The following is an 18,822-nucleotide window of genomic DNA, read 5'->3' on the forward strand; positions in this document are numbered from 1 at the left end:
CACTGTAGGAAACATCAGAATATAAAATTTGTCTTGCTTCCTTCAGCTATCATGTTGTATATATGAAATATCTAAAAAGCTAATGACTGCTAACGTACTATTTCACTAAATTAAAATAAGTATTGGACACAGAATGCTTATGGAAAGTTCAGAAATTCCTCAAGGTCTCAGTTATGTATTTTCCATTTTATACCTAGACTTATTAGTTCTCTGTATAATTAAGTTAATGTTATCTATAGTTTATTTTATCATGTGATGTTTCTTAATATGTTGCTTTGTTGTGCAAGACACTTTTAATTAAATCCAAGAAATTCTTTAGACTAATAGGAAGGATCTTGAGCTTGTTGATTCTGGTATAAAATTCATTTGATTGTAGACTATAGACAATATTTCAGAAGTCTAACTTAACATGTCCAATCAGCATTAAGTGCACAATGTGTAGACTATATTTGATAAAGATATCAAGTGCTCAGAGCTATTATCGTGGAAGATGTGTAGACTATATAAGGCAATATTGCTTCAGACTTCAGCACAGTTAGCATTGTCCATTAATTATATCGGCTCATGCACTCTTCCTCCAGAATACCTATTCTTGTTTTGCTAGTCATTCTAGTCCCACTTCAGTTTGTGATGTTGTTTGGCAATTCATAGCAGTCCTGTCATGAACTGTTTAAATTAGCCTCTTCGGTAGACTTCAGAGCCTAGAAAACTCTGATGTATTGGTAAGAGTGTCAAAAACAATCTCACAAACATACAATGTGTCATATACTTCACATGTTGATTTTCACATGTTGATTTTGGTCATGTAATCAGTACTGCTTTTGTGACACATTATATTTACCACACTGAATTCTTGAAGGTAGAAACCAAACAACTGATTAATAAAATACCTCATCATCATCATAATGCTGCTGTTTGGGGTAGTGCAGAGCCCAGATTGTGATTGAACAGAACCACGGTATTGGTAAAAGGCAGAGTCTGCACTTAGAAAAGGGCAGCCACTTCTCTTCCTATGCCCAGCAATGGAAGCGCCTGCAAGCTGCTTAGCATGGTAAAGGTAAACATAGGAATAAAAAAGTGGGAAAGCAGTTCATGTACTTGCTGCATATATCACAGTGAAGGAGGGAGGAAATATTGTTAGATGACTAAATGGACAGAACTAGCATAAAACAGAATACACAAAACCTGACTTGAGGGAGTCCTCATAAAGCAGTGCTTCCTGCTATTAATTATCATTAGGGTTTACATCTATTTCCTAGGAAACTTCCCAATTAAACATCTTAAAGAGATTTGCACTGTGCAAGGATTAAATATATTGTTTTAGTCATTGAAAGTAATAATGGTAGAGTTCAAGAGTTTGGGGAGTTTGTAGCTAAATATGCATATGTGGGGTGGTTATGTGCCTTTACTAAAAATATATTTTTTAAATCTTTTAGCAAATTGACTATTTGGTGAGCCAGTACAACACTACAAAGAACAAAGCACTCTCCGACCTTAATAGTAAGCAATATAAGTTTTTTTTATTATCTATATCTATATTATGTTATATGTATATTTGGTATAGTTACGTTTTCCAGTTTATACCTAGACTTATTAGTTCTTTCTCAACAAAATTTATGATACTTATATAATCTACAGTTTATTTTATGTGATTTTTCTTAATATGTTGCTTTGTTGTGCAAGACACAACATAAATGGCTACTGATATAAAATGAAAGTCAAGGTGTTACAACCAGAGTCACAGATTAATAAACATATGATTCTTTAGGGAAAATGTCACAGATACGGCACAATACACACTTTTCTAAAAAGTAAACTCCATTCTTCATTAAATGACTTTCACCTAAGTCAAAGACTACTAATTTGGGGGTTCTTTTTTCAAGGTTAGTGACCCTAGTACTTTCATTTGGGAAGCATTTCTTAATTTTTGGAGCACGGGACTTGTGCCAAGTGCCATGGCTTCTGGCTGTAGTTTAGATTAGATTATACTGAAGCGAGGTATATAAAATCCAATTTAATTGGTTGACTAGTTAAACAAAGTATTTAACTAGTTAACCAAATAAAGGTGGGAAGTGGGTGGGAGGCCACTCCTTGCCTGGATGGGCTTCAGCACCCCGCTGGACTCTGTGTCCGGACTGGAGCCGCCCAGGCCCCCTCCCTCCCATCACAGACGGTTGCTCCTGCCTGGAGTGCACCTGGGCTTAAGGACGGTGTCTTGAATTTCAAGAGTCAGTGGGTCAGGCTCCAGTTACGTAAGAGACCACGTCTCTATCTACAAGCCCCCAAGATCTGTACTCCTCTAAGCGAATGGTGAAAAGCCAGAACAAAGAGTGTGGGAGCTTCTGACAAGGCCTTCTAAATAAGCCTCCCAAAGCCTACACTAAGCTTTCTATTACCTGAAAATGGAGAAAGCCAGAGATTCCAAGAAGCTCACTAAAGACTTCACTATTACCCATCTATTTTACATGAAAGATAGTTACAGTGATCAGCAGATGTACAAAAACCTAAGATTGATGGAAAATAGGAAGAATCTTTGTATATGTCGTCATTTAAGAACACAGCTGGAGCTTTGGGGGGGAAAGGAGGGAGAAAGGGATCCAAATAATCAATTTCTTTGTTACAAACTATTTTTCATGGCATATGAGTAATAAAATGTTTGCCTCAAATTCATAAAGTGTGTCTTCATAAAGTAAAATTAAGGAGCAGTAATAACAAAGCAATACTGGCACATGCATTTCTTGTTATATTGTTGCAGTGCTCAAGTGTGTTCACTTTCCCAAATCAGGTACTAAATAGACCTCATTCCCTTTTGATTTACTGCATAATCCCACAAGCCTTAGAGGTTAGTGGTGGCAAAGAAGGTGTGGGCATTGGGGTCACCTTATAATGAACTTGGATTTTTAGTCCTGAGAGCAGCTTTTTTAGAAGTTCAGTAAAAACTGGTACAAGATACTTGCTCCGATTAGGGAGTGATACATAATTGCATTGAACTGGCTTACAGTGGATTTTCTTTTCTCTTACTACAGATGTTGGACCGTTGCTTGGCAGCAGAGTTCAGGAGCGGTTCGGGAAAGAAGTACGTCCTGCACTTGATGCAGCTCTAACAATGGCAGGAGGTAAATGTACAGCTCTGCCTTATTTTTAACCTTCTATTGCATTGTTAAGAGACCTAGGCTACATCTAGACTGGCAAGATTTAGCGCAAATACTCTAAACGCAAGAGACTTTGCGTTAGAGTTTTTGAGTAAGAGAGCGTCTATACTGGCATGTGCCTTTTGCAAAAGATTTGCTTTTGGGCAAAAGCATCTATGCCAGTGTAGACGCTCTCTTGCGCAAGAAAGCTCCAATGGCCATTTTAGCCATTGGACTTTCTTGTGCAAGAAATTGATGTTACCTGTCTACACCGGCCTTGTGCGCAAGAACACTTGCGCAAGAGGACTTATCCCTGAGCGGGAGCGTCAGAGTATTTGCGCAAGAAGCACTGATTTCATACAGTAGAACGTCCGTGTTCTTGCGCAAATACTTGCGGCCAGTGTAGACAGGCGGCAAGATTTTGCGCAAAAGTGGCCGCTTTTGCGCTAAATCTTGCCAATGTAGACATAGCCATACTGTCTTATTTCACAAGTTTTCGTAATCCATCTATAGGTGGCGTTCTTTTCTGGGCAGTGACATTTATCAAGTGAATTGAGTTTTTTGTGCATGCCTTGGGGCAAGGGGGAAAGGCATGGTCCCATTACTGAGGAAAGAGCATTATTCCACTGACAGGAGCTTATTTTTCTTTTCCTCAGCGTATGTATCCTTGTGTCTTTGTTTATAAAGATACTAGCAGACTTACTCAGTGTTGTCCAGATGCTGCAGGGCAGGGGGATGGCAGTGTGGGGGGATGCAGAACTCAGGGCACGGCCTTGGGGGGGAGGGAGGTGTGAGCATAAAGGGTGAGGAGGAGGTGAGGAGGAGCTCAGGGCAGGAGTCCCATCTGGCATGGGCCTTTTATCTCCTCTCTCCCTGACCCAGCCACCCTGGGGCATTCTCCCTCCTTTCCTCCCTCTCCCCTCCAGCACTGCAGCCAAGGACTGGGAGTGGGAGTAAAGGGTGTGGGGTGGGGAGGCTACTTACTTGGTGTGCTGGCAGGCAAGATGGCTGAGCCAGGCCTCCTGACCATTCTCTTGGTGGTACAGCTGCCCTCAGTGGACACTCTGCAGGATAGCGTGTTCCTATGGGCTCGCTGCCCCCAGTGCCCACTCTTGTATTGTGTTCCTCTGAACAGCAGCCCCTCCCTTCCCATGTTATGGAAAACAGTCCTTTTCCTAGGGCTTCCGCTTGTCCTGGCACAACCAAAACTTGAAGTTAGAAGACAGGGAAGCTGCATACCAAATTTGGTGGCCCTAGCTTTTACATTTAGGAGAAGTGGGACCTGTTCTCTATAAGTGTCTTTGACTGCTAGGTTTTGACTAGGTAAAGTCCCATCTTCACCTGTTCCGGCAGTACCAATGGTTTATGGAAGTTGCCATGGCAATGAGTTTACACAGCTGAGTTAGCCAGTTGATTGCATTGTATGCAAGATTTTGAGCTTATCTAACCAGGTCTTTGTAGTAAATTTCTCTTCATTTGACATGGTATGTCTGTTCCGAGATTTACTCTTCTTATAGGAAAAGGCTGATTAGGAAAGATGCAAACTTTTTGTGAATTGTAAGTAATGAGGAGTGGTTTCTGTTTCTCAGGCTGGTCATACTCTGATTTATGTCTTCAGTCATCATACCAGAGTTGCTGCTTGTGTGTGTGTGTGTGTGTGTGTGTGTGGGCTATCACCATCAGTTATTATATTTGTCTAGTTTATAGTGAAGATGGCAGCAACTAAAATTTATTGTCTATACATTCTTCGAGGATTAGTAACACTTGATTCTGTGACTTGTCCATTTTAAAGATGATTTTCAGCAGTTCTGTGTAAGATTGCTATTTCAGGAATTTGTAAATTGTGCGGTTTTTCATACAAAAGTAAAAATAATCCCTGAAATTAGTCACTTTTTTTAACTCTACTCATGCACCCATTGTCATTCTCCTTTCTTTGCTTTATTTTTCTGTTGGGCTTGAAGTCAAAGTGGAAAGGGCTATCAAAGGTAAAAGACTTGACAATCTTGTGTGTTGTGTGAAGTGTGGTTCATTTTTGTGCACTTTCTTGTGCATTTTTAGCTGTATCTGTTTGTCTATTCTTCTGTTCAGCACTTCATTGTTTTTATATGATTGGGCTGAGATCTAAAGGCAGAAAATGTTGCATCAGCCAGATGCTAATGCTGGTTCAACATGTTCTGTTTCGTTTGAAACTTATAGTTCAGTGATGTGCCCCAGGTGTATGGTTGTGATAGAAATACAGAAAATATTGTATTGAACTTGCAAAACAAACCCTGGATTTTTGCTAATGATTTGACCCACTTGCGCTGGTATATTATGAAAGAGTGTTCTCATATTTGTATTGCAATCCACCAGAACTGGTGAACCAAATAAAAGGAGTACGTTTTGGGTGGGTGGAATCTTGGTAAACTAGATTGACTGTTCTTGGCCTGTGCTAGCAAAATATGCCTACTTCTATTTGCAATATATCTTCTGGTGCAATATAATTGTTTTTTGCAGTTATATGTATGCATCTTGCTGAGTAACTAGTCTGACTTCTAAATAAAACTTTGTATCATGACAGCAATCAGAGAAACAAAGGAGGCATTGGAAAATGTGAGCGTCTCTGTGGAGGTTTTGCAGGAAGGTACTGAAAGGCTGCATGCTAACCTGACAGATGTTAAAATACACCTGAGCAACACACTCAGTGACTCTGCATGCTCTGCTGCTCAAGCTGCTTCAACTTGCAACATGATCAGAAATTCATTACATCAACTGAATATTAATGCCAACTTCAGTGGGGTAAGAACATATTTTTCAATGTCTCACGGTTTCATTGGATTAGCTCAATAATATTCCTCTGATTCAAGCTCAATCTGTGACATAATCTGTGTAGTAAAATGATCTCTTCTGCATCTAGGACACAGATGGAAAAAGGAAGATACAGATCTGCCAAATAATAATGTGAAAGTGCTGCTCTGGCCAATACATAGGGTTGCCAGGTGTCCGGTATTGAACCGGACAGTCTGGTATTTTTGTCTCCTGTCCAGTAAAAAAAAGTCAGAAAATACCAGACACCTAAAATATCCGGTACTTTGGTTTTTTCTAGCCAGGAGGTGAAAATCCCAGGCTGTCCTGCTCAGTACTGAGGCAGCCTGGCAACTCTAGTGCTTTCTGGGTGGTGCAGGGAGGCAAGATGGCGAGCGGTCGCCGGCAGCCTGTTAGGGCCAAAAAGCCTCACCACATGGTTTATAAACGGGCCACGTTGGGTGGATTTCAGTATTTTTCTCAAACCATCTGACAACCCTACAGTACAATGATCAACTAACTATAATTTCTGAGAATTAAAATAAAAAAATTGATCAGACAAAGGATTAAGGAGAGCACTAGAAATATTGTGCTACACATATTCTTCCAATTTGTTTTTACCTCTCCCTTGAAATATATTGTCATGTAGTGTATATTCTGTTTTTATTCAATGTTGTTTTTTCCCCCCCCCCATCCTAGTTGCCTGGTGTGAGCACGCAGCTTGCCAAAGTCAATGATGTCCTTAAAATAGACCTTTCCAGTCTTGTTCAAAAGGTACATTTCTTGGTACATTAAATAATAGGATTCATATCATATTTGTTCTTGGCATTCCCAAGTAGAAGTATCTTTCTCTCTTACCCCTTCTTAGTGGATTTCTTTCCTAGTTGTCCCAGTGTTGTTCATACCTTAAGATTGAATATGTATTAATACTTAAGGCTTGACATCTTCAGAGCACTGTGTGTCCAGAATTAACATTAGTTTTCTACCAAAGAATATTCTTCAAAACCAAAAAGACAGAAGTCTGGGTCTACTGGCATGTGTTTTATCTTTTTAAACTTTAAAGCATTAGGTACTTTTAGTAGGAGCCTTGTTTATGGGAAAGAAAAAGCAGTTCTCAAGGCCTAGGGCAGGAAAGTTGTTTGTAATACTTTGTTTCCCATAAAGGCCCGAGAAAAAGGATTTAGATTCTTGTACAAGTGAGTGTTGTTCCTCTTTCCTGACTGGTTCTGTACACCAGTCTCCACATGACATTTTTTTTTTATTTTGGGATGGGGACACTCTGAGAGAAGTAGACTGTACAGGTGTGTTAACAATTCAGCATTGTTTACTGAGAAGACACTTAGGGCATATCTGTTTACTTAGGGCATATCTGCTCTACAAAATTAGGTCATTTTTATTTAATTCAGCTTTGAACATCTGATTTAACATGCAATTCTGCATATTCTCACAGGGCTGGCGCTAGGTTTTTTGCCACCCCAAGCAAACAAATTTTTGGCCCATCACCCTTTTTCGTCCGGGGAGGGTGCGCGCGCAAATGCAGCTTGCTCGGCTTGCTGGGGGTGCGTGCAAATGCAGCTTGCTCAGCTTGCTGGGGGGGGGGGGGGGGGGGCGGCGTACTTCAGGGGGAGCCCAAACCTTGGAGCATTTTCATCTCCTAGGAGAGCGTCAGGAACTCCCCACGTGAGGACAATGGGAGGGCAGGTTCATCCACAGCAAGTCAGTTAAAGACTTCCAAAGCAGGCAGCTGTTCACATCCCCTAGTGCTGGAGTCCTGGTCCAACTCCTCACTCTGCAAAGGGATTTTATTATTAGAAGCCTTATCACTCAGTCTCCAACCCCAACACATAAGCTGTCCAACTCTTGGTGTCCATGGACAGGAATCAGCCTCACTATACAATGAGAGAGTTCAAAGGGATTAAGAGAGCTTTTGTTTCAACTCCCCAGCTCTACTGTCCGGAACAAGACAGGCACCAGACAACAAAACCCCACTAGCCTAGAACCTATTCCATAAGCGCAGCCCTGTGCTTTCTCCTTCAGGGACAGACCAAACAGTCTCTGAAGGTGGATTGATTTAAATAGCTTTGATTTAAATCTCTAATTTTAATCATGATTTAAACCGGCAAGCAGAAAACCTAGGTTTAAATGAGCAATTAATCAATTGAATTATACTTTTAAAATATTTTCCTAAAGGATGGTTGAGTCTTATTGATAAGTGACCTTTAAAACATGTTGATTTACAACTAAATATAACCTTTATGCCAAATTTGGTACTTCTATTTACTAACCAGGAGAAGACACTCAGTACAGTTACCAACTAAATAATTGTGTAATTTACATGTAATCAGATTAATTTTTACATTTTCATTCTGTTACAAAACGGTGTGTAATAGGAACACTTGAGACAGGTTTTACCCCATTTATTATTTGCTAAGTGGTGGCTACTTTTTTAAAAAAACATGATTTGCAGCTACTTCTGTCTGGATAGAAATTCTATTTAAAATAAACAAAACCAGCATTTAATTTTTGTATGAAATAAAATTACCTTACATGTGAAGGACACAACAGAAAAGAATCCAAACACATTTTGCATCTGAAATTCATTTATTAAATAAAGGAAATATCTATAGTGAATTTAACAGATTGAATCTAGTCATCATGTTCTTCAAGATGTTAGAACGCTCTCATAACCAGTTTTTTTACTGAGAAAAGAGGAAAACAAGTTTTTCTGGTTCGTCAACTCTCGGCTTTGCAATGGTGAATGAACTAATCATTGAATTAAATTAGCGGAATAAACCAAAGTGATAAAAACATTCTCTCTTCACCTGCAGAAGAAGCTACTGCTGATGTAAACACTGATTTTAGGTACTTACACTAGTGAACTGGTAGAATTTCTTTAAAAGTTGACAGGAGACATGTTCTATTTAATTTTTAAATGTAATTCATAAGTTATTTAAATAGGTTATGATGAATTTAGGCCATACATTTTTAATTTAAGTTTAAAGGTATATTATTTAAAACAAAGCCTATTTAGATGGATCACAATTCCAATTTTAATAAAGCTCTCAGACAGGAAGGGCCTTGGGGTCACGGGTACCGGGAACACCAGAGTTCCCCTTCCTCAGACAAAGGGAGAGGGAGAATCACCTGAGTCCCAGGCAGGGGTGAGGTTGTCAGGACACAGCACAAAGGGGCTGGGTTCCTGGTCAGGTGGGGGGGGGGGGGGGGAGGGTTCAGGGCCCAGAGAGTGAGGGGAGGAGAGGATTGCTTAGCAAGCCAGACAGGAGATGGCGATCCAGGTGGAAGGCTGGGGGCGGGGTCCCAGCAGGGTTTCAGTGGGCCAGGAGGTGGGGTTGCTGGGCAGAGGTCAAGAGGGGGGAGGTAGCGGGGGGAGGGGATGGCAGGACAGTGGGTAGGGGCACACAGGCTGGGGGGGACAGCCGGGCAAGGAGGGTTCATAGGCAGGGTAGTTGCAGGGGAGAGAACACAGGTGGGGGGGCAGGGGAGAGGGAGTTGCGGGGAGGGTGCATGGGAGGGGGGCGGCCAGCCGGGGGGTGGGATGCACACGGAGAGGGGGGCACACTCACGAAGGCGAAGAGGCCACTGGGCTCAGCCTTACCAGCCATAGCTGCCCTCCCAGCAGGAGCCGCGCCTTGGGGCTGCCCATGCAGAGCTCCCAGCGCCCCAGGGCCAGGTGCCGGCTCCAAGCAGCTGGGCATGGGGTGGACTTTGCAGGGCTCCCTGCTTGGGGGATGGGGCCCCACGGCAGCTGACCCCCAGTGCCTGCTGAGCCCCTGAACTCTGGGAGCAGCCACCATGGCCGTGGCCTGTCCCGCCAGGCTCAGTATCACCAGCCGTGGCCGCCCTGCCTTTCCTGCACCCCGTGGCCAGGCGCAGGCTCTGAGCCGCAGGGCGTGGGGCTCCCAGGTTGGGGCAGCCTCCGTGGGGCTCCCAGCTTAGGGCAGCCTGCTCTTCCTGCCGGCAGGAATGCCACCCCTGGCAATGTGCTGCCCCAAGCAATGTGCCACCCTGCTTGTTTTGCTGGTGCCTGGAGCCAGCCCTGTATCCTTACTAGGTGGCAGTGGTCAATGGAACACATCCTCACTGCCAGGGGTTGCATCCACTCAAGGGCTGTGTCTACACACTGCAGGCTTTTTGCACAAGAATGGCCGTTCTTGCGCAAAAACCTGCGGAGCATCTACACTGCACACATGTTCTTGCACAAGTAAATTTACAGTAAAGCGTCAGAAAAGAGGGCTTCTTGTGCAAGAGTTATTCCTTTTCCAATGAGGAATAAGCCCTGTTGCGCAAGAGCTCTTGCTCAAGAAGGCAGTGTGGACGGGCAACAAGGGTTTCTTGCGCAAGAAACCCCTATGGCTAAAATGGCCATCAGAACTTTCTTGTGCAATAGTGTCCACACCGCCATGGACGCTCTTGTGCAAAAGCACAGTTCTTGCACAAAAGCACATGTCAGTGTGGACAAGCTCTTGCGCAAGACCTTTTGCACAAGAACTCTTGCGCAAAACAGTTCTTACATAAGAAGCCTGCATTGTAGATGTAAGGAGTAATGCATTGTGGGTAACTATCCCACAGTCCTTGCAGAAGTTAGGAATTCTGGCCTAGGATCCCAGATCATTGTGGGTGTATACTGCCAGCCTCCCATGTCTGTGGCTCAGAACTAGCCTTGTCCTGTGGTACACTTGTCTAAGCTCCTTTATCTTCACATGGTATTGCTGTGTGCTCCTGGTAGCCCTTATCCGCCCTGCCTTGTATGCTTTTGACATAGATATCAGTGTTTCTTTTGCTGGTTCAGAGCTCTGCCTGCACACTTTTCTCCCTCATTCTCCCTTCTCCCCCCTCCCACCCCCCCCCCCCCCCCCAAACCATCTCCTGAACACTCCATGCTGAAGGCATTTGAGCATGCATACCCACTGTCACCACTGTACTGGTAAGATCTCCCAGCTGCCCCAATGGGAAATGAACACTTAGAAGTTCCCAGAGCTTCTCCTGCTCCCTGGCTGAAAAACATTGAAGTTCAAAGTGCTCGCCAAAACGTTCACAAGGGAGAACTCTGGATCACCACAGGGAGGCCACTACCTCCGAAGTACAATACTCAATGTTATACTGCCCTTAATACGAGGCCTGAATGTCTCCTTAGGTTTCACGCTGCTTGTTCAGGGGGAGTACATGGATCCATTTTAAAAGCCCCTTAGGTAGCTGGCTAGGGATTAGGTAGTCTAGACACACTTGTTACAAAATTGTCCTAAGCTTATAGTGTAGACCAGCCCTTAGCTTTGTAAGTATTAGGATTGAGAGACACAATAAGCACTTTAGGGTCACAATCACGAGACTGTGACTGACATATGTTTAAAGAAGTGTGTGTTTGCTTAGCCAAAGACTATTTGGGAGAGCAAGCTACCTGGATTAGACTCTCTCATTTAGCTTTCTGTAGTATTTTGTTCTTTCAGTGGGTGACATGAAATTTGTCTGACATACCAGATAAGATATAAGAAGTATAATGTTAGCTAGTTTGGCATTAAAATAATGTGAGCAATTCAGCATTGAGAGATTCTTTTAACCCTTGACCTTTATTTTAGGGTTACGCAGCCTTTAATGATACTCCAGATTTAGTGCTGAACCAAACCAGGAACATCTTATCAGGTGAAACTGATGATAGAATTTGCTTTTTATTTTGATAAATTGTTTTCTTGAGCATAACATTAAAATTTAGTACAGGCAGTCCCCGGGTTACGTACAAGATAGGGACTGTAGGTTTGTTCTTAAGTTGAATTTGTATGTAAGTCGGAACTGGTACATATTGTAGGGGAAACTCTAACCAAACATTTCTCCAGAGCTCAGTTTTATTCTCCCACACCTCACTTCCCTCAGTCCTTTATTCTCAAGCTGAGGTGTCTGCTGAGATAAGCCGCTCCGCGTCTCCCTGGTCTGCTGGGGGGAAGCAGCTAGTGCGGGGTTGCCTCACCCCGTTTGTAAGTAGGGATCCGATGTGAGTCGGATCCATGTAACCCCGGGACTGCCTGTATCAGTCTTTTAGTGGGTATATTTTTGTATCCTGTTTTTTGGTGATCTCAGAAAATGTTGTAAAAGATTAAATATAAAATGTGTTCACGTTTCTGTATACTGAAAGACTACTTTTGGCAGCACTGGCTCATAATTCGATCTAAGAATACAACGTATGGTGTCTTGTACATGGCTTCATAGATTATTACTATTTTGCAAGTGAAATCTTGGCATGTAAATGGCATATGGGTTACTGTATCTTTACTTTGCTATAATATTGACAGTGCTTTGGTTGGAAGCGCACACAGTAACCATTTATTTAAGCTAAGCTCCTAATAAAAAAAGAAACTGGTCTATGTGAAATCTAGTGGGTAAAGTGCATGCCTTACATAATATTTTAACTTCTCTTATCTGGCTTTTAAGTAACCAAAAATCAAACAGTTAAAACAGTTTAAATTGACTAATAGTTTATTTACCATTATAGGTTAACATGTAGTGCGTTTAATATATGAATGTGTATACTGATCTATTTTAATTGTTATGCTTACATTGTGGACCTGTTCTGGCTATCCTAACAGCTGTTCCTTGTAAGTCTGGCAAATAGTACTCAATATGTATGTAAAACTGCCATACTGTGTGTCCGTGTCTAAAATGAGTCAAAGTTTTCTAAGGTGATGGGAGTTTCTCATTAAGGAGGTCTAAATGCAAAAATGCTCATTTCCAGTAGCTGCCAACTTGCATAAAGCCAGGCCAGCTTTCATTATTTTAGCAGTTTGGTGTTTCTCTCTAATAACTGAGTACAGGATAGAAAACAAGTTCAAAATAGAAAAATTTCATGAATATTTTATGCCTTAGAAGGAGGGTTTGATTCTAGGAACCTGTTACCAGAATCTACTTCTATCAAAGCATAGAAAAGGTGACAGTGTTGACCCTTAACAAATTCATATGGCAAGTTGACATCTGACAGGATGCATCCTGACAGAATAGGGTGCATCAGACTCTTGAAGGAAAAAAACCCTGAAAAATACATTTCTTCATATATTTATAGTACAATGGGAGTGTGAAATATTTTAGGATCTCTGCAGCTAAATATAATTGTTAAATTACAGCTGCAGATTATGTTCCTTCATAAATTCAGATGCCCATAGAATGAGATGAAGAATGCTGCTAATTAATTGGCAAGGCTTTATATTTAAAGTATACATGTATATTTAAAGAATTTCTAGCTCTTTGCTGCATTGAGAAGTTAATATAGGATCTGTAATTTCTTTCACAGGGTGTATGTTTAAACACTACTTATTACAGTATACCAATCTTGAAACGTCTCCCACTGGTCATTCATAAATGTATTGCCTTGTTTGCTATATTACAAAAAAATGCAAGATTTATGTTAGCTGGAGTTTTAAGACTCATTCTAAAATGAATCAACAGAAAACTTTGACTTTAGCAGCCTTAATTTTAAGTTGAATGTTAAAATTACGATATGTGCATCTTAAAATGTCATTATCTTACATTGAGCGCTCATAGTCCTTGTGGCTTGCCTGTCCTGTTTCATGCTTGTCCTCATGGCTTTCCTTTCATTTCAGCCAGATTGTATATGAAGAATGAGTATGTTAAGTTGTTGTTCTTGCAATATAACTTTTTTTATGGACTTGTAACAATGTACTCCCATAATGCTTGGTTTTTCAGATATCAAAAATTTGTTGGAATCTGTTGGTTCAAATATCACTAGCTTCACTAAAAAGCTTCCTGTTCAGAAGGTTCTAGCTGATTTCTCAATATATCTGACTGAGGGTGAGGCTTTTGTTCAAGATTATTTCCCAGTAGTGGAACAATATGACTTCTACAGGTAGGTACATATTGTTTAAGTAATAATATGTGTGTGGTATGCTGTCTAGGAATATTTTTAAATAATTAGTTTTTGTCAGGACAGTAAAAATGTGATCACTGGGTGTAGCTTTGATTCTATTGTGAAGTTGTAATTTACTATTTGTCTGGTGATAGAGACCCTGCCAGGATTGTGTTGTGCACTCTACAGACAGAAAGTAAGAGACCGTTTGTCCTGAAGAGCTTACAATCTATTTAGATATGACAAAGGATGTGGATAAAGGTTGTAACATAGAAGTACAGTGATAGTTTGCAAATATGTTAATTCCACAGTTTTCTAACAGCCCTATTTATAATCCTTTTGAGATGGAACTCTTCTGAATTGTCATCCACATGTAGTATTTTTTACCCTTAACATTCTTTGCTATTTCTTCTCGAATTCTCATGATTAATATTTGGACTGTGATATGCCATACATATTAATCCTGTAACTTGTCTTTGATTCCCTAGATGGTTGGGTTGTCTCATTCTCTGCTGCATGGTGATTCTGATCCTGGTTTTTTACTATCTTGGATTAGTATGTGGTACCTGCGGTTATGATAAACATGCTTCTCCAACAACCAGAGGCTGTATTTCAAACACTGGAGGCAATTTCCTTATGGCGTGAGTGTTCTGTTTTTACCAAATATAAATGAACTATTGTACAAACGTATCCTGCAGTTACGTGCTATAATGTGGAAAGTATATTTTGAAGAGCTTTAGCACCTGGGTAAATATATACTTTGGTCAACTGAGGAGAAAAATGAAGATACAGGTTAAATGGTTGAAATCTAAGAGCCTCAGTGGAAGCAAGATCTGGCCTTGGGATGCTTAAACGATGAAATTGGTTGGCATTGATAGATTTCTTTACTAGAAGGTAACATAAGATAAAACCCATTAAGCTGTTATAATGAGAGCATCATAGCTAACATCCATCCCATTTATGCCAACTTGAGAATTGCAAAATTGGATGCTCTGTCAAAGTATTTAGACTACAAATAGAATTGGTAGTTTTTCCTCTAAATAGAATTGGTAGTTTTTCCTCTAAATAGTAATATGCGTGGAACATATTTTTAAACATAGTTTGCGTTCCCAAAGGGGGAGAGTAGATCTGTTGCATCAGAAATTTAGGGAAATGTGGCCTCTTTCTATCAGATCAGAGGGCTTTGTTTTGTGGATGGTAATGATGCTTAGGGATTTAGCACTGGGTTGAATCCGTTCTTCCTCTTGAGGACATCTGGAACTTGCAAAGCCACTCTTCAAAACTAGAGGCTTCATTCAGTTTTTTTAGAAAACAATGGACTCATTCTTGACACAGGCAATGTGCTCCACTTCTAACCTAAGCAGTGAGAGAACCTGCTTGTGGCTCGCAGACTCTGATCCTTAATGTGCTTTAATCTACTCCCATTTCAAAGTAAGCAAATTTAAGTGTGCAGTGTGTGCACAACATTCTAATGTGATGTAGACTAGGGATGTAGAAGAGTAATCAACTGTGAAGAATTGGGCTGTGCCCACGAAAGCTCATGATACCATCTACATGTTTTGTTAGCCTTTAAAGTGCTACCAGACCATTTGTTGTAGTTTTAAGTTTATCCTAGGCTTATTGGTTAATCTAGTCGACTACTCATATTTCCTCCCTCCCCACCACTGCCTCTGAATCTGAGGCAGCAAGGGTGAGGGGTGTGCAAAGCCAGTTCCCTCCTACACCAGCTGTACAGTGCTGCCTGCCCCCCTCACACTGCTGCCCCTAATAGAGGTATCTACACAGGGGGAGGGAGAAGGGTGGCTGCTGTGAAGCAGGCCCTGCCCATGGTGGGCCCAGGCTTCCTGTGAACAGATGCTGCTCCACATACTGCGGAGCAGCCTCTATCCTTGGCAAGCCTGGGCCCAATGCAGGCATAGACTGCTTTGTGGCAGCAGCCCCTATCCACGGGGGTCCGAATTTGGGCCCACTGCGGACAGAGGCTGGTCCCCAGCAGCTTCCCCTGTCCATGGAGAGCTTGTACCCCTATGGACAGGGGTTGCTGCCACCCTGTGCTGCTGCCTCTGTATCAGAGGCAGCAGAGGTAAGTGGCAGGAGGATCCCCAGGAGTGGGGCTGGAGACTATAGAATAGCTGACTAACCGCTAAGAATTCATGCAGTTACTTGACTGTTCTATTACCTGATATGTAACATCCCACAGGGAGACCCCAGCTTGCCATAAACTAAATGTCCATCTAGACAATCCAGTGGTCCCTGAAACTTTGACAGTCATACCCCTCCTTATCCCAGTACATTGTCCACTTCCCTTGGAGCTGAGGCCAGAGCCAAGGGGTGTGGGAGTGGGCAGGGGGAAATGTGGAAATGCAGAAAGGGATTAGGGATCTGAGGTTGGAGCTGTGACTGGGAGTGGGGCCAGGAGAGGAGCTGTGGCCAGGGGAAAGGGGTCAAGGGATAGAGCCAGAAGGATTGGGGCGGGGTAGCACTCTTTCTGCTTCTCCCCATGGGAAGGTAGCCCAGGCTGCCACACTGCACTCAAACATTCCTTCCCATGTCCCATAATTTGGGGACCTCTGCTTGAGTTTGATGCAGCGCTATAGTCTTTGCATCTACTTGGTATTTGCAACAGTTCCTGCATTTTGGCTTAGCTACTGCATGCACGTCGGTGTTCCTAAACTCTCACTGGATGTCTTCCTTTTTCAGCGGAGTTGGATTCAGTTTCCTTTTCTCCTGGGTGCTGATGACGATAGTGGTAATCACCTTCGTTACAGGTGGAAATGTAGAAAAGCTGGTCTGCGAACCCTTTGAAGACAGGACTTTGTTCAAGGTGAGGTTATTCATGTTGAAAGTATTTAACAAAACATCCAACCAACCACCAAAAACCCCAACAAAAACCAAACCCACGAGTCTGTGAGAGGTTTGTAACTTTTGCCCTGATACAGACTGTGTCATGATAATATGAGGCTCTTAGTATCCACTCTGGTGGAGAGGCTTAACTTCCTCTTGCTTGAATGTGCCACCGAGGGTATGTCTATACTGCAGCACTATTTCTAAATAACTAGCACTATTCCTAAATAACTTAGTCCGCATCTACACAGCATGCACTTATTTCGAAATAGTGTCAAAAATACCATCAAGCTGGAGGATGACTTACTCCGACTCCTGTAACCCTTGTTATATGAGGAATGAAGGAAGTCAGAGGAAGAGTGCTCTATTTTGAAATAAGTGCTGTGTAGATGCTGCCTATTTCAAAATAAGGTATTTTGAAATGATACACAATTGACAGCTCAATTTGCATAGCATATTTCGCATTAAGCCCTGCTGTGTAGATTCACCCTGAGAATGATGTTGCAAATAGTCTTCCTGCCCCTGGACGTAAATCTCCCTGTCGCTCAGAAGCATCTGATATGTTGCACACTCTGCTCCTTAGAGATCATTGGGGTGTTGTATGGCTGTTTTTATTTTCATCAACAGATGAACTGAGGGTGAGGCATACATATGTGTGTGGTGAAAGCTTGCACAAAGGCATGTAGGATTTTAGAAATGTAGACTTGTGATAAAAAACTTAAGTTCACTTTTGTTCTAGGTTTTGGATACTCCCTATTTACTGAATCGGCATTGGAGAAACTACCTTTCTGGCATCGTGCTTAAAAATCCAGATATTAATTTGACCTTTGAAAAAGTTTACAGGTATAAAAAAATAAAATCTTGGCCAGGATTTATTGTTGTGAACATGCATTGCTTTTTGTGATTCTTGATGTCTTCATTTCCATCAGTTTCCATATGCTAGATTTCCAACACCATAAATTGCCTTTACTGTACAAGGTAACTCTCAATATCCTTGTGAATCAGTAGCAAAAGTGAGATGACCTGCCTATAAATCAGTTGTAGGTGGTCTTAGTATAATATAATGGAAAAAAAGCAATTGCACTTGTTAAAAGCTGTTTTGTGTGTATTATAGCATCAAAGAATCTTTCAGACTAAGCAGCATTGTCAATACTGTCCTTTCTATAGCCTGACATTCAAGTGATAAGACTTTTAAAAAATGTAATCTAACATGCAAGCACTGTTAATCATTTTTAAAGAGGCACCAAGATTGATATTTAAACTGATATATATACCATCTATTTTCATAGTGACTGCAAAGAAAACAAAGGAATTTATACCACACTTCATCTAGAAAATCTCTTCAAAATTAATGAGTTTCTTAACATTAGCATGGTAAGTAAAGGAAGTTTGTGATTGTGATCCTAGTTTCGGAGAGTGAAAGGAGATTGCAGTTGTCAGCTAACTTTTTTGTAGGTGTTCATGAATATAGTGCAGTACTTTTGGTATTTGGAGGAAGGAGGAGTTGTCCCTTATAGTTTCTAGCAGTTAAACCTGGTTAAGCTGGGAAAAAGTATATAATTTTGGTAAGTCACTTTGTAGAATTCTTCCATTCTGTGCATTGGGGTTATAAATAAGTAATGTTGCTGGAAGTGGGACATGGCTTGTGATATACAGGAGATCAACTTAGATGATCTGGTAGTTCGTTCTGGCCTTAGGCACTGACATTCTTTTGTTTTTATTTTACTTATATGCAGACCTCAAAGTCAAGCATTCTCCAGGAGATGCTGAGATGTAGACACTATACAATCTCACTCTCTGTATTGCAAGCCCCTGTACTGACCTGTTCAGTTGGCAAGAACTAGAATTAAAGTTGCCAAAGAGATGCATTTCTGTTCTATATGCTCCCCACAACATGTGTCTCAACTTGTATTTGAGAGAAGAAAAAAAATTATTTCCCCCAACTTGGTTTTTAGAATTGTCCAAGGTTAGTTAGATGACATTACTAGTCATCAGCAGTTCTAATTTTTATTGCAGTAGCCCCACAAAGGTCTGTGCCTCATAATGACGGCCATTGTGCCTACACACACAGTAAGAGGAGATCCTTACCTCAGAGTGTAAGAACAATATGCGAAATCGAGGATAAAGGAAGGCAGAGACACATGAAATTACTTATAGCAATCAAGTGGCAAATTTGGATTAGAACTCTGATTTCCT

The 18,822-nt window shown here is 41.5% G+C and overlaps 1 protein-coding gene across 16 annotated transcripts in view; it reads left to right on the forward strand.

Moving 5' to 3' along the window:
* PROM1 (prominin 1) overlaps positions 1-18,822 on the forward strand; it is an 88,753-nt gene that overhangs the window by 51,551 nt on the left and 18,380 nt on the right. For all 16 annotated transcript variants that reach the window (XM_075930693.1, XM_075930697.1, XM_075930695.1 and 13 more), the window contains 10 exons: positions 1,437-1,500; positions 3,027-3,116; positions 5,692-5,909; positions 6,615-6,689; positions 11,510-11,573; positions 13,623-13,782; positions 14,271-14,423; positions 16,483-16,606; positions 17,366-17,469; positions 17,916-18,000. In XM_075930693.1, the coding sequence (XP_075786808.1) occupies positions 1,437-1,500; positions 3,027-3,116; positions 5,692-5,909; positions 6,615-6,689; positions 11,510-11,573; positions 13,623-13,782; positions 14,271-14,423; positions 16,483-16,606; positions 17,366-17,469; positions 17,916-18,000 (1,137 nt within the window). The remainder of the gene's footprint in view (positions 1-1,436; positions 1,501-3,026; positions 3,117-5,691; positions 5,910-6,614; positions 6,690-11,509; positions 11,574-13,622; positions 13,783-14,270; positions 14,424-16,482; positions 16,607-17,365; positions 17,470-17,915; positions 18,001-18,822) is intronic.

This window comes from Pelodiscus sinensis, chromosome 5, assembly GCF_049634645.1.
Source record: "Pelodiscus sinensis isolate JC-2024 chromosome 5, ASM4963464v1, whole genome shotgun sequence".
NCBI lineage: Eukaryota > Metazoa > Chordata > Testudines > Trionychidae > Pelodiscus > Pelodiscus sinensis.